The sequence below is a fragment of the Pygoscelis adeliae genome, unplaced genomic scaffold (assembly GCF_000699105.1).
Source record: "Pygoscelis adeliae isolate BGI_AS28 unplaced genomic scaffold, ASM69910v1 Scaffold171, whole genome shotgun sequence".
Classification (NCBI taxonomy): Eukaryota; Metazoa; Chordata; class Aves; order Sphenisciformes; family Spheniscidae; genus Pygoscelis; species Pygoscelis adeliae.
Window position 1 is genome coordinate 5,743,129 of NW_008824186.1, and position 12,054 is coordinate 5,755,182.

Consider the following 12,054-nt stretch of genomic DNA (forward strand, 5'->3'; position numbering starts at 1 on the left):
AAAATTATTCTTGATAAATACTTTTTTTGGTTTTTGAAAGAGAAATCAATTCCTATTGACTCACACAGATGCAGCTGAAGTTTTGTTTTGTTTTCTTTTAAAGTTGGAACATAACATCTCAAGATACAATCTTGAAAAATCAATGTAAAAAAAAATTCCCCATAATTTAATTTAGAACAACGAATATCTCAAATGTACAGTTTACTTTGTTAATCAACTTACAGAATTACATGGCATATTATATTATTTCTCTGTTAGATTAAAAATCCAGTTAACCAGCATAATAGAAATAGAGAGGAGTTACATGTTCCTCTCACTGAAAACAACCCTGTAGGCGTCAGACCTAGGCGAGATAAAACCAGATCGCAGATTCTAAAAACAACATTCATTTTTTAAGGGAACAAAAACCAGAAATAAAACCTCAACTGCCCTCTAGTCACTTTTTACAACTTCTGCTAGGAAAAAAAAAACAACACATCCTAGTGGAAAAGACTGGTTGAAAAATTCATTGGTATGCAAGTCAAGAATACTCTCATTAAAATACAACGTTCTATATTTCAACATGATAAAGAGGATTTGGAAATAGAGCATTTACTACTTTTCTACTGGTCGGAATTAGAAGGCAGCACAGAGGACAAACTCATCAACAAACACAGAGGATAAAAACCTGCTGCCTTTATTTATGGTAAAAAGTACTTTACACGCATCTTGCATGTGGCCGCAGAGGTGCAATGGAGCTTAACTTCAAAATAAAATACAGTAGATATAAATAGTTTTTAGTGAACAACATGAATGCATACAAAGTATAACTGGATGCAACAAGAGGAAAAACACCATTGCTTTCACGCTGATAAGAGAATGACAAAGAAATAAAACACTTTTTAAAATGCACTTTAACTTCTTCCTGTTATTTCAGGAATGGAGAGGCCAAACCACATTGTATTAAATATTTAAAAAGCTTACATACCATTTTTGTTAAATCATGGCCAATTCAGTTCTACGTAGAACCATCATTCTCGAGTCAAGATATAAAGCCCAGTTGGAAATTCCCGTGTGAGCTACAAGTTCTTTAAGAATATTACCCTAAAGCTAAAGAATACTGCAATAGATAATCAATGTACTTCTATGCCTGAATCCTAAATGTTCAATGAGAATCTCTGATGAACAGTGCAGAAACTTTAGTTTACTGATGCCACCACATAAGCCTCATTTATTGCCATTTCTCTAGATGGTAGCATAAGTTATGTTTATAGTGTAAAGTACACTGTACACAAAGTATATCATAACAAAGAATCAGGTTGTTTCAGTTTTTTGTTTAATTAGCATTGTATACTAATTACTAAAACTACAGTGAAGAATATCAACTTTAATTCACCCCATAAAACATTGCAGCATCGTCCTATAAAAGACAGATGTGCTCACCTTGACTGTGTTAAATATTATTTACACTACTGTCATACAAGACCTTTTCCCCTCACCAAGAAAGAGGTTTAAATAAGAAAATGCAAAGCTTGTTGTTACCTTCCTTAAAGAGCAACACCACAAATAGCTGCCTCTCCAGTGCTAATGCATCAGGCTTACTAGTTCCAAACTGCGAGCATTAACTGCTGTCTCATCTTTAATGTAAAATGTATTAATGCCTAGGAAGTGTAAAATGGATTCTTACAAAATTATTAACCTATGAAACAGAACCACAACAAGAAAATAACTGAACGAAAAGGAAATACTTTCCCCATTAACACTGTCGGTATAATCTTATGGGACCCAATCTGTAGTTCTCAAAAATAAACTATAAAGGCTTTTTCATTTGCAAAGTAATTTTTGTCTGTAGACTAATGACGGAGTGGATTAGCAGTCTATCTGTGCTCTTAGATATGCAGATGCTGATCCAGTACCTTTCATATAAAAGGAGACAGAGGAGCAGAAAAAAAAAAAGGGAGGGGGGGCAAACAGGATGGGAGTTATATAATTTGGTCTATTTTTGTATTCTCAGCATTCTAGGAAAAAAAAAAAAGCCTGAAATAATGAGACCTATAACACATAACAAATTTATCTAGCTTTGTTACTCATCTTTATTTACCTTTAAGGCATTGAGAAATTTTTTGTGTAATTAGTTACCACACAGAAAACACTGCTGATACTGGCGTGCAGGGTGATTTTACCCTGGCACATCCCTACCAGAGAGGAAACTGGCACCCAGGGAGGTCTCCCTTTGCTGTCTTCAGCTCTTGCAGGCAGTGGCTGCATTAAGTGCACACGAAAAGCTTCCTAAGCCTGAATCACATTGCTAAGGAAGTCAGTCTAATATTTGGGTGGTGCTTTTAAAGATATTACATGTATAGCTTCAGATTACCCTACACTGACCTCCTGTTCTGAGCCACCTCCTGTAAGTTATAGGAAAAATGATAGGCTTTGAAGCCAGGACCCATTGTATCATCTAATCTGACTCCAGTTGCACAACGAAATAATTTTTCCATTGTGCAGAACCCAACGATTTGAATGTTGTTATGGGTATGGACCAATGGGACAGATCTTTCTGAGAGAAGCTTGCTAGTATGTGGAAAGCGTACATCCTTATGCATATACATTGTAATAAACACAAGATAATTTGAAATAAGAATATTTGCCACTGAAATTGTTAAAAATTACCTTTTTTTTTTAACGCCTGACTGACATTTCTTACTATAAAAATCTCTATTAATCTAAATAACGCCTTTACTGCCTTCTGCAAGAAGTAAGCACTTCCAACTCTGTGACTCTTTTTTCCAAGTTATAAAACACGCATTTGTGCAAGGTAAGTTTTCATGACTTGTTATTCTTTATTTTTAAAAATAGGCTTATTAATTCAGTTCTACTTTGAAAGATTAAGACTTGTTCCCTAAACCACTTCATGGCATAACAGTAGGATCTAAGAGTGAACAGGCAAATAATTGCTTGTATATGGCACACATATAGACATCACACTAATTCTAAACCCATGTTTCAGTTTTAAATAAGCTAGTCATTTAATTTACTTCAAGTTATTAACACAATCCATTATTGTAAAACATGTCTTCCATTATTTTTGTGTAAGTGGAATTTAGACTCTTTCATTCCTATATGGCAGGAAGGAAAAAGAATCCACCAGCAGATAAGTTTTTATTGAAAATAAATTTTTAGCACCTAAGCCACCACAGCATTATGGTAATCATGTTCAGTTTACGCATTACGGAACTATTTCATGCGTAAAGAACTACTTTTGTGACACGCATTTTTATCAGCAGACTTAAGCGTCTTAATGTTTTAATGGATTTTCACCATTTCCATTACTTCATGGATTCCCGTGGTTTATTTTCACCTCAAATTTAAACATTTTTCTATGTTAAAAAAAAAAATAAATCTTTATTCAAGTAATTTTAATGCCACCACTACCTTAAGAAGTTACTATGATACAAGATAAATTTTGAAGGACTGTTCCCCCTACATTTTGCTACATATTCCAAAGTTTTTTTCCTTAAAATTACTTCACATTGACAGGTTTAATTTTTTGTGTGACATTTTGCATGAATTCTGTGTTCTGCCAGGTTTTATGTTTCTTCGCTGTTCCTTTTTCACTCGTTTCATGCAGATATAAATTAACAAAAAGAGGGACTTGGACACTTTTTCTTCTTTTTTTTTTTTTCAGAGAACGTATAGTACTAGAATAAAACAAGTTTGTCACAGATATAATATTTATTTAATAATTTCTGAAAAAAATAATCTTAACCATCAATTAATAGGTGTTAACTCCACTTTAAACTTAGCTCTTGTAACATTTTATCACATGGCATACTTGTAGCATCACTGAAACTATAAAGGTTTTAAGTCCTATTTAGGTTACTGGAGAAAGCTAATAGAGACAGTAATGGATATATTAAGCGAGCTTAAAACAATGAAACTTTCAATCTCAATTCAAGTGGAACACATTAGGTTATAAACAAGTGGCATATATCTGGCTGTGTCATGCTATATAAAGAACATATGACATAGGAAGTACTACCTCAGCGGCATCAAATAGGGTGCCAAATATCAACACAATTAAAAGTCAGCTATGCATCTCAAATGTATTTTATCACAAGCGTCCAAAGGATTCCAAAGAAAGGCTAATAAATCCACTTATGTACACAATAAGAACATGTAGAATGAAGAGTAAAAACTTACTGTGATCCAGTGAAGCATTCCAAAATGAGATTGAAACTAACCAAAACCAAAAGACAACTGTCTTTTAAAACCTAGGAATACGGGCTTGCTCCCACTGAAGTTCATGGCAAGTTTCCATTGATATCAGTGTTGTGGGAATGATCTCTAATACTGCAGTTAATGTCTAATCTATATTACTGTTATTTTTTGGCACAATTCAACTTGGAACGCGGTAGCATGATATGAAAAGGGTGTTTTGTTTGCAAACTTGGAATGAAATCTGACTTGGACTAGATTGCACAATAAAAAAGCCAACAAAAGAGAATTTGACACTCACCATTCTGGCAGAAAAACTAGAAGATTAAAAATACTTTGATATTGTTATTTGAAATTAAAATCAAAAGGAAGAAAACATAGAAGTGTTAAACTGTGCCAGATTACTGGGATCTTTGGTTAATGAACATTACCTTCTTCAAAGTCGTTTGAAGCTAGTAATAAAGCTAGTACCTAAAAATGCTGCAGAATTAAAAAAAGACTCACTGGCTATAAAACAGAAAAGCTATTAATCCTTTATACTAGCATGTTAAATCTCAAACTATCTGTGACAAATCCTGTATTTCTTCTTCTTTCTGAGCTATTACTGAATTAATTGGGAGTTCTCAATCCCTATTCAGCACCGTACTTAAACATGTTCTCGACTTTATACACATGAGAAAACCTAAATCCTTATCTAAATTTGACTTCATTGTAAGTTAAGCATAAGCTTATGATAGAGCAAGCACTCTGGTGTTTTGTTGAATTAGGAACTTGACTTCTACAGATGGGAAGGAGTCCCTCTGACTTCTTTAGTTCTCACAAGTGCTAAATCCTCAGTTTTATCAGGTCATAGTTGCATGCCTTTAGCAAAATAGGAATAACAGTTATTTGAGAGCAAGAGCTATCATTTTGTCAAGTCATTACTCAAGGATAGTACATGTGGCGAGGAAAATGGAAAGAAGCATAGCATGAATCAGATTCTTAACCTACTACTACAGAATAAGATGATTAGCATATTTTCATTATTATTACCATAAGCATATATAGAGAAGATTAAGACGATCAAAATTAAGTTTGGATAGTATATTTGTGCTAAATTCAGCCAGATACTAATGCTAGCAAATACTTATATTAATGATTAACTTTGTGCTATGGGACTTAATATACTACATACAAAGTCTGAAATACAGTGCTGGGTTTGCAAATATCTGTTAATCAAATGAAGTACTATGGACGTTAATGTTTTGCTGACCCTACTTTAGCAATGTGTCTTAGTCATGACTTGGCAATTCAATGATCGTGCAGTCTCTGATCTGTTTCCTGACCTGTCAAATACTATCAGTCAAAGCAAAGTGGAAGAATGGCCGTTTCAATGAAGTGGATGTTCTTTCAAACCAAACCGAGAGGAAGTCATCATCTCTGTTTGTGAACACTGGGTTGATCAAAGACAGAGCAAATTCAATGACCTAAAGTTAGAAGGATCTACCACATGCTAAGAATTCCTTGGGTCAGTTAACCCACTGCAGTTTATTTATTCCCCGACAGCATCATAAAAATGAGTCAGTGCTGGTTAATAAGAAAATATTTTCTCCTGTTAATCAGTGATATCATTTGCAAAGGGGAGGGTAGCAGATACTAGCAATTCACTACAAAATAAAAAAATAAAACCTTTACCCTAATAAAGAGGATCTTCTCTCCAACTCTGTATCTTCCTTGTGAAAGACGCTCCACACAGAACTTATTAGGGCATTTACAAGGTGGATCTTCAGAAATGTGTTTAACCTGAAAAACACGGAAGCTATTAATAGAAACCGTTTAAAATAGCACATGTAGCAAAACAGTCAAGATGACATTTGCCATAATAACACTAATCTAAGTCTTCATTAATGATATTTTCTTAGTTTTTCTTAATTTTCTTAATATTTCTGTAATCCCAGACTATGATGCTTCCAATATCAAGAACAGTTTTACAGCTGTGATGAGGTAAAAATAGAGATGAATGTCACACAGTTCAACATAAAATTTGCACTGTTTAACTGAAGTCAAACAGTTTGTTAATTTGAGTTTGGCATCAAACTTTTGTAGATGTGTTCTCAGTATTTTATGGTGAATCAGCTCAACTGTCAAAGTGCTAATATAGTTGACAGGCAAAATGAAGATGTCATAGTGTTATATTTTCCCTTTTAAATAAATACAGTAAGTACAGAAACATCTTGCTTATCAATAAAAGGCCCTGCCCAATACCTTCACTTGGCGCTTTCAAATAGCGCGCTGACACCTTAAAAAAAGTCTGTGGAGAATACTGTGACATAGTCAGAAATTCATGCCAAGATGCTCCCCAGTATTGCTAACTACCCTTCGATGATGTCCGCCTTAGGGCATTAGTTCAATCAAGGGTAATTTAAAGGGGCCTCAAGAGTACTCTATCACTGACAACAATAAGGACTGAGAAAATACAGATTAAAACTACTTTCCTGCTTTTTATCAGCTGCATCAGCTTGACTTCAGCCTCTTGTGAAAACTTGGCCTTGCATGTGCTACCAAAGGCATTAATGTTTAGTAAAGGTATATCTTGTACTCTTCAGTGATCTGAAAGTAGCACAGCCATCAATGCCAGAAGAGCAGCTCTGGTTGAGAAACTCTTATTTGACATTCAAATCGCACTACTGCATAGGAACAGCAATAACAAGTGCAGCATTTTCATATACTGCAGTTTTCTTGCATGAATGCTGACCTAGTATGTCAGTGTCAAACAGTGTAAAATGCCGGAGGAACTTCCTAGAGGTTTTGTCCACTTCAAATAATATTCCAAAGACCTTTTCAAATGCAGTTTGCAAACCAAGGCCTGTAAAAACAGTCTGAGGTTTGGGAAAGAATATTCTCAGAATAGCTAACAAGTTAAAGTCTGAAGCTGTTTCTTAACAGTACAAAGCTATGGTTCTTAACAGGGCAAAGCTGTGGCACTCTGATAGGTGGTTTTGTTATCTTCAATACTTGAACAGGAAAGGCTTCTGAAGTACAACAAATGTTTTTCAGATCTGCTTTTAGAATAAAGTTATAGTATGTTAAATAAACCAGAAAGAAATGAAAAGTTAACCAGTTATTGTTTCCATACTAGAATGGGGAGCAAAAATGCTCTTGAAACTAGCCCTGTTGACCGATTTAAAGGCTTTCCAATTATTTCTGAAATTGTTCAATGTTGTTATCTGAATAACTTTATTAATTTGTGAAACAATTTAAAAATAATTATTCTTAGCTTTTTTTTAATCAGGGCATGATGTTTTTGTGAAAAAATTCATTTTAAAATAACACTTAGCAGAGGAAGTCTATGTGTATTTTACACACAAATAGTGTTTTCAAGTATCAGATGAGTTGTCCTCAGTTTGAATGTACAATCACTGAATTATTTTAAGATTAATTATTCCAGTGATTTTTATCAACAAATGGGTGAGTGTTAGCCTCTACTTCTGGAGAATGAAACTATTTAGATAGTCAGTGTACAACAGGAATAACTTATATGAAGTCAGTGGTCAGTGACTTAAATCCAAGTGCAGCTTGCTGAGGATGCAAAAGGTGCTTTCCTGTATCTCTTGGAATGTGGTACCAATACTGGGATTGTGCTTAGAGGACTATTTGGTAACGGCCCTCTGAATGCTGCCTGATAATCAGGGATTTCTGACGTAATATCCTATGGCAATTATCGCCTCTGGAGACACTCTTGAAATTCGAAGCTGAAAATGGATAGTGTGAACTATGCTTTAATAGCTGCATCTACCAGGGTTCATCTAAGCAAGCAAAAGCCCAGAGCAGCCGGACCTAACCAGGTTCAAGGTTATTTTGAACTGTGTAAGCAAAATAGCTTAAAACAATTTTATACTGGTGTAAAACAGAGGATAATGAGACCTTCACTGCTGATCCTGCTATTGAGGCTTCCATTACCTTACTATCCCAAAGGACACAAAAGTATTATTGAGTGGAATTTGGAAATCAAATAAGGAAGCAGAAGGAAGAATTATATCCTATTTTATTTTGTGTCTGGACTATATGAGCACTGCTGCTATTTTATGGTGTGAGTGTCTGGGGCAGTGCAGGTCAGGAATCTAGCTGGATTAATTCCATTCTGTTTCTATCCCTACTGCTTTCTAAATTAAAGGAGGTGGTTGGAGACAACCTTCATACTCTGTTCTGTTCCTACAAGATATGCAGTCACCACCCTCCTTCTACACATAACTGTTCTTTCTCAATTCTGGTGAAACACAAGTGAGTGCTTTGGCAAAGTTAAGGAAGAAATACAAAATGTAAAAAACGTTAAATGTAATTATTTGCATCAAATAATACAAAGTATTTCAATAAAATGAATGAACATTATATTCCATCTGCTCTTTGTAACAAAGAAGTGGCACACGGATTTTTCAAGAAGTGCTTTGTAACTCCCAGGTGGCACATCCACCTTGTAATATAGCAGTTACTATAGTAACTGCTTCTTTTTATAGAATATATTTGTACTTTTCAAGTTTAACCTCTTCATGGTCTCAAAATGTGTCCTTTTCATCTGATTCCAGCTGTTTCAAATGAACCCCTCTAGGGTTCGCAACAGAGAAATGAACACTACAGTATAGTGCAGAGAGTTTCATGAAATTCAAAGCAAGATAGTTTCTTTCTAACAATGAGGAAGAAAATGCTTGCTTTTTTACCACATGACAAACATGCAGAACAGCAGCATAAAAATTAGGCTGAGATAACTTAGAAGTACAGATTGTTAACAAACACAAGTCAGTATGGGCCAAATGTCCTAGTCCTGACTCAGTCCTTTCTCAGACAAAACACCAAGTGGGAGTTGATGAATAAGAAGTGAACAGAAAAAGAAAACGGAGTAATAAGAAGGGAACTTGGCCCTAAGCACAAAGCTAGGCTGAACTGCAGATCTCCTACACAGTGCAACATTTTTTCCAAACTTCAGACATAAATAATTGTGGTCAAAAATAAATTAACTCTATCGGTCCGCAAATCTTTAAAATACAGTGAGATGTTAAACTCAGGCTTCTGTGTCCTTTGCAAGTAAGCGCATACCAGAATGGGTCAGATAGGAAGAAGCTTCCTCCCCACAACTTACAGCATCATCCAACAGTTTCCCTGTGCTCTTCTTCCCAGGAGACTTTGTTGGTGATGGTGAAGGAGACGGAAGGGGGGCTGAAAGTGTTTCCTCTTGTTCAATCTCTTTTTCCAGCTTTATTAATCCAGGAGGCTCCACCCCAAACCTTTTGGAAACATGCAAACAAATTACTAGTCCTTATAAATACTTTATAAGTATTTATAAGTATTTTACATACATATTTTAAAACAAAACAGTGGAAAGAATTTATACTTTCTGTATTACACTATTGTGCAATAATAGAATGCTATTAGTTTACATTAGTTTACTATTAGTAAACATGTAAAAAAAAATACAAATCATTAATGCCATCATTCCAAAGTAATACAAAAAATTAATTGAGATGGAATCTCTCAGTTGAAAAATTTACAGGAAATACAGGGTTTTTTTCCAACTTCTCTGTCTGATAACATATATGTTGGCGAATGACTAAATTTAGGAACAACACTAGGCCTCAAGAATTGCTATACCATGTAGGACAGGTTCAAGTGCAGTACATTCGCTCCCCAGCCCCCCCACCCCCAACAACATCCTTTCAAATTACTTGACATCTTATATTTTGTGTTAGTATTTTTCAAAGAAGTCCAGATGAAAAGGGATTAAAGGTTATCCCAGTCTCAATAATCGCACTGAATTTATAGATAAATAAATCGAGACACGGCCAATATTTTTCAGAAGTGGCTAATGCTTTTTCTAACTTATTTTTGACAGCCAATCTTCAGATCTCCGTTTACAGTGGCAAAACATTTGTAGCTCCAACTAAAACAAAAAACATGCAACTTTGGCATGGAACGTCTCAAACACAGCACTTGGAGAGTGAAGCTCTTTAAAACAATGCCTGCTTTTGAAAGCTTTATGGCAAGTGACTAAGTCAGTATCTCACAGCAAGCAGCAGAGCTTGGACAGATGTCAGAAGTCGAAAAGCCCATCCCATTTTCCTAATAACTGATAATTCCCCTCTGTTTTTTTAATTTGCCAACACTGAACAAAAACCAGAAAAAAAGAAAGATTTCCTTTTTCAGAGAAGGACTTCAGCTTGAAAAAGCTGTCATGCCAGGTAGGCTTCCCATAGCAAACTACTTGCATAAATGAAACCATATTTTCTTCTGTAGTGGAAAAGTCCATAGCCCAAATGCAGAACTACACTGAGTTACCGAGGTAAAGATCTGGACACTAAAATATTGAGCAGTGACAAACATATTATGAAAATCTAAGCTAAATACCATAATAATGTTAAAAGCGCACAGAGAAAGGGCACAAGCGCATATACTGTCTTTTGTATTTTTATGATAACTTTTAATTTAGTTACACTACTGCCTAGTAAATTAATATAAAGAAAACCAAGAACCAAATCTGTGCTTGTATTGGCTTCTAACTGGTGCAGTCTGCCTAATGAAAAGTCAGCCAACATCGAAGCAAGCACTTATATACAATCCATTTACTTCCTGTCTGTCTGCAGATGCCGACAGGCTGTAAATCATGAAGTTCCCACTGGGCTCTAAGCCTACACCTGCATGCAGCCTTACTCATCAAACAAAACTCTTCCACTCTAAGCAATGCTGCTTCTTTGCTTCTACTGCTTTTCTTAATCTCCAGTTTTTGTCATTGTGACAGACTTTTAAAGTTCCCTGTATTTCCAGTATTCTGAATTCCTCTGGTGATGAGTTGAAAAATAAAACAAGTGAACAAACATACACACATTTTTTTCCCATGTATTGTATCAACCTGAAGCAGAGTTGCTGGAAAGCTGAAATGGTAAAACCGACATCTTTTCTGGGAGGGGTAGAGGTGCAAATTCTGGTCTGGAAGGTATGCTAAGAATTTCCTTTTCTGCTCTTTTCTAGCCTGCCTTCTCATAACTACAAATGAAGCAGCATTGGACTGTAACATGATCTCCAATAGACTTCTTAGAGCACCACTTCCCATTTTTACCAGGCAAAAATTGAATACAATAGCAGAAAGATCTTGAAATTGCTCAACAGTAATTTCAAAAGACCTGTGGGGGTTGTTTAACCCCCCAGAGTTTAATAGTTACCCAAGAACTTCATTCTTTCTGCAGAAAAGATAATTTAGCTGTTTTCCATTGTATAATCTCTCTTTAAACGCACACACAGACAGCACATATACATCTATTTCCAAATGATTACATTCTTCATGAAGTCTTGATTACGAAGATTAAGCAGTGATAGATTCTGCTTTCACGTCACTTTAGTCATTACTTTAAAATACTTTGGGAGAATGTTGGACCTGTGCAACCCACTGCTAAAGCCCTGTGTATTGTCAATGCTCACTTTCATCCCGTAGGACACTTCCCTCTCTCATAAATGTTCTCACTCTCTCACATGATATCTGCCGGTGCACACAATGGCCCATTTTAGCTATTGAAATTTCGCAGATGTCCTCAGAATTTTATTTTCATAAACAACTGAAATCCAGGATAGTTTATCAGGCTATTCTATTTTTGTTAGTACCTTGGCTTTGAACTGCCACTCTTTGAGCCAAGTGGTCACACCAGTTTCCCACTCACTGTGTAATCCATCCATCCAGTCTATTCCTCTCTCTAATTTGGCTAAAAGGACAGCATGACAGAATATGCCAAAAGCTTTGCTAAAGCATAGGTAAATTACCAACTGTCTCCCTCATCCGCAGAGTATCTGTTGGATGGGTTCAAGTTTAGCAGAACAGAGCTCAATTCTATCTCCTCTTCA

General features: G+C 35.5%; 1 protein-coding gene across 1 annotated transcript in view; it reads right to left on the reverse strand.

Moving 5' to 3' along the window:
• GAS2 (growth arrest-specific 2) overlaps positions 1-12,054 on the reverse strand; it is an 85,356-nt gene that overhangs the window by 32,001 nt on the left and 41,301 nt on the right. The window contains exons 5-6 of the mRNA XM_009334528.1: positions 9,308-9,452; positions 5,869-5,976 (exon numbers count right to left, since the gene is read on the reverse strand). Of these exons, the coding sequence (XP_009332803.1) occupies positions 5,869-5,976; positions 9,308-9,452 (253 nt within the window). The remainder of the gene's footprint in view (positions 1-5,868; positions 5,977-9,307; positions 9,453-12,054) is intronic.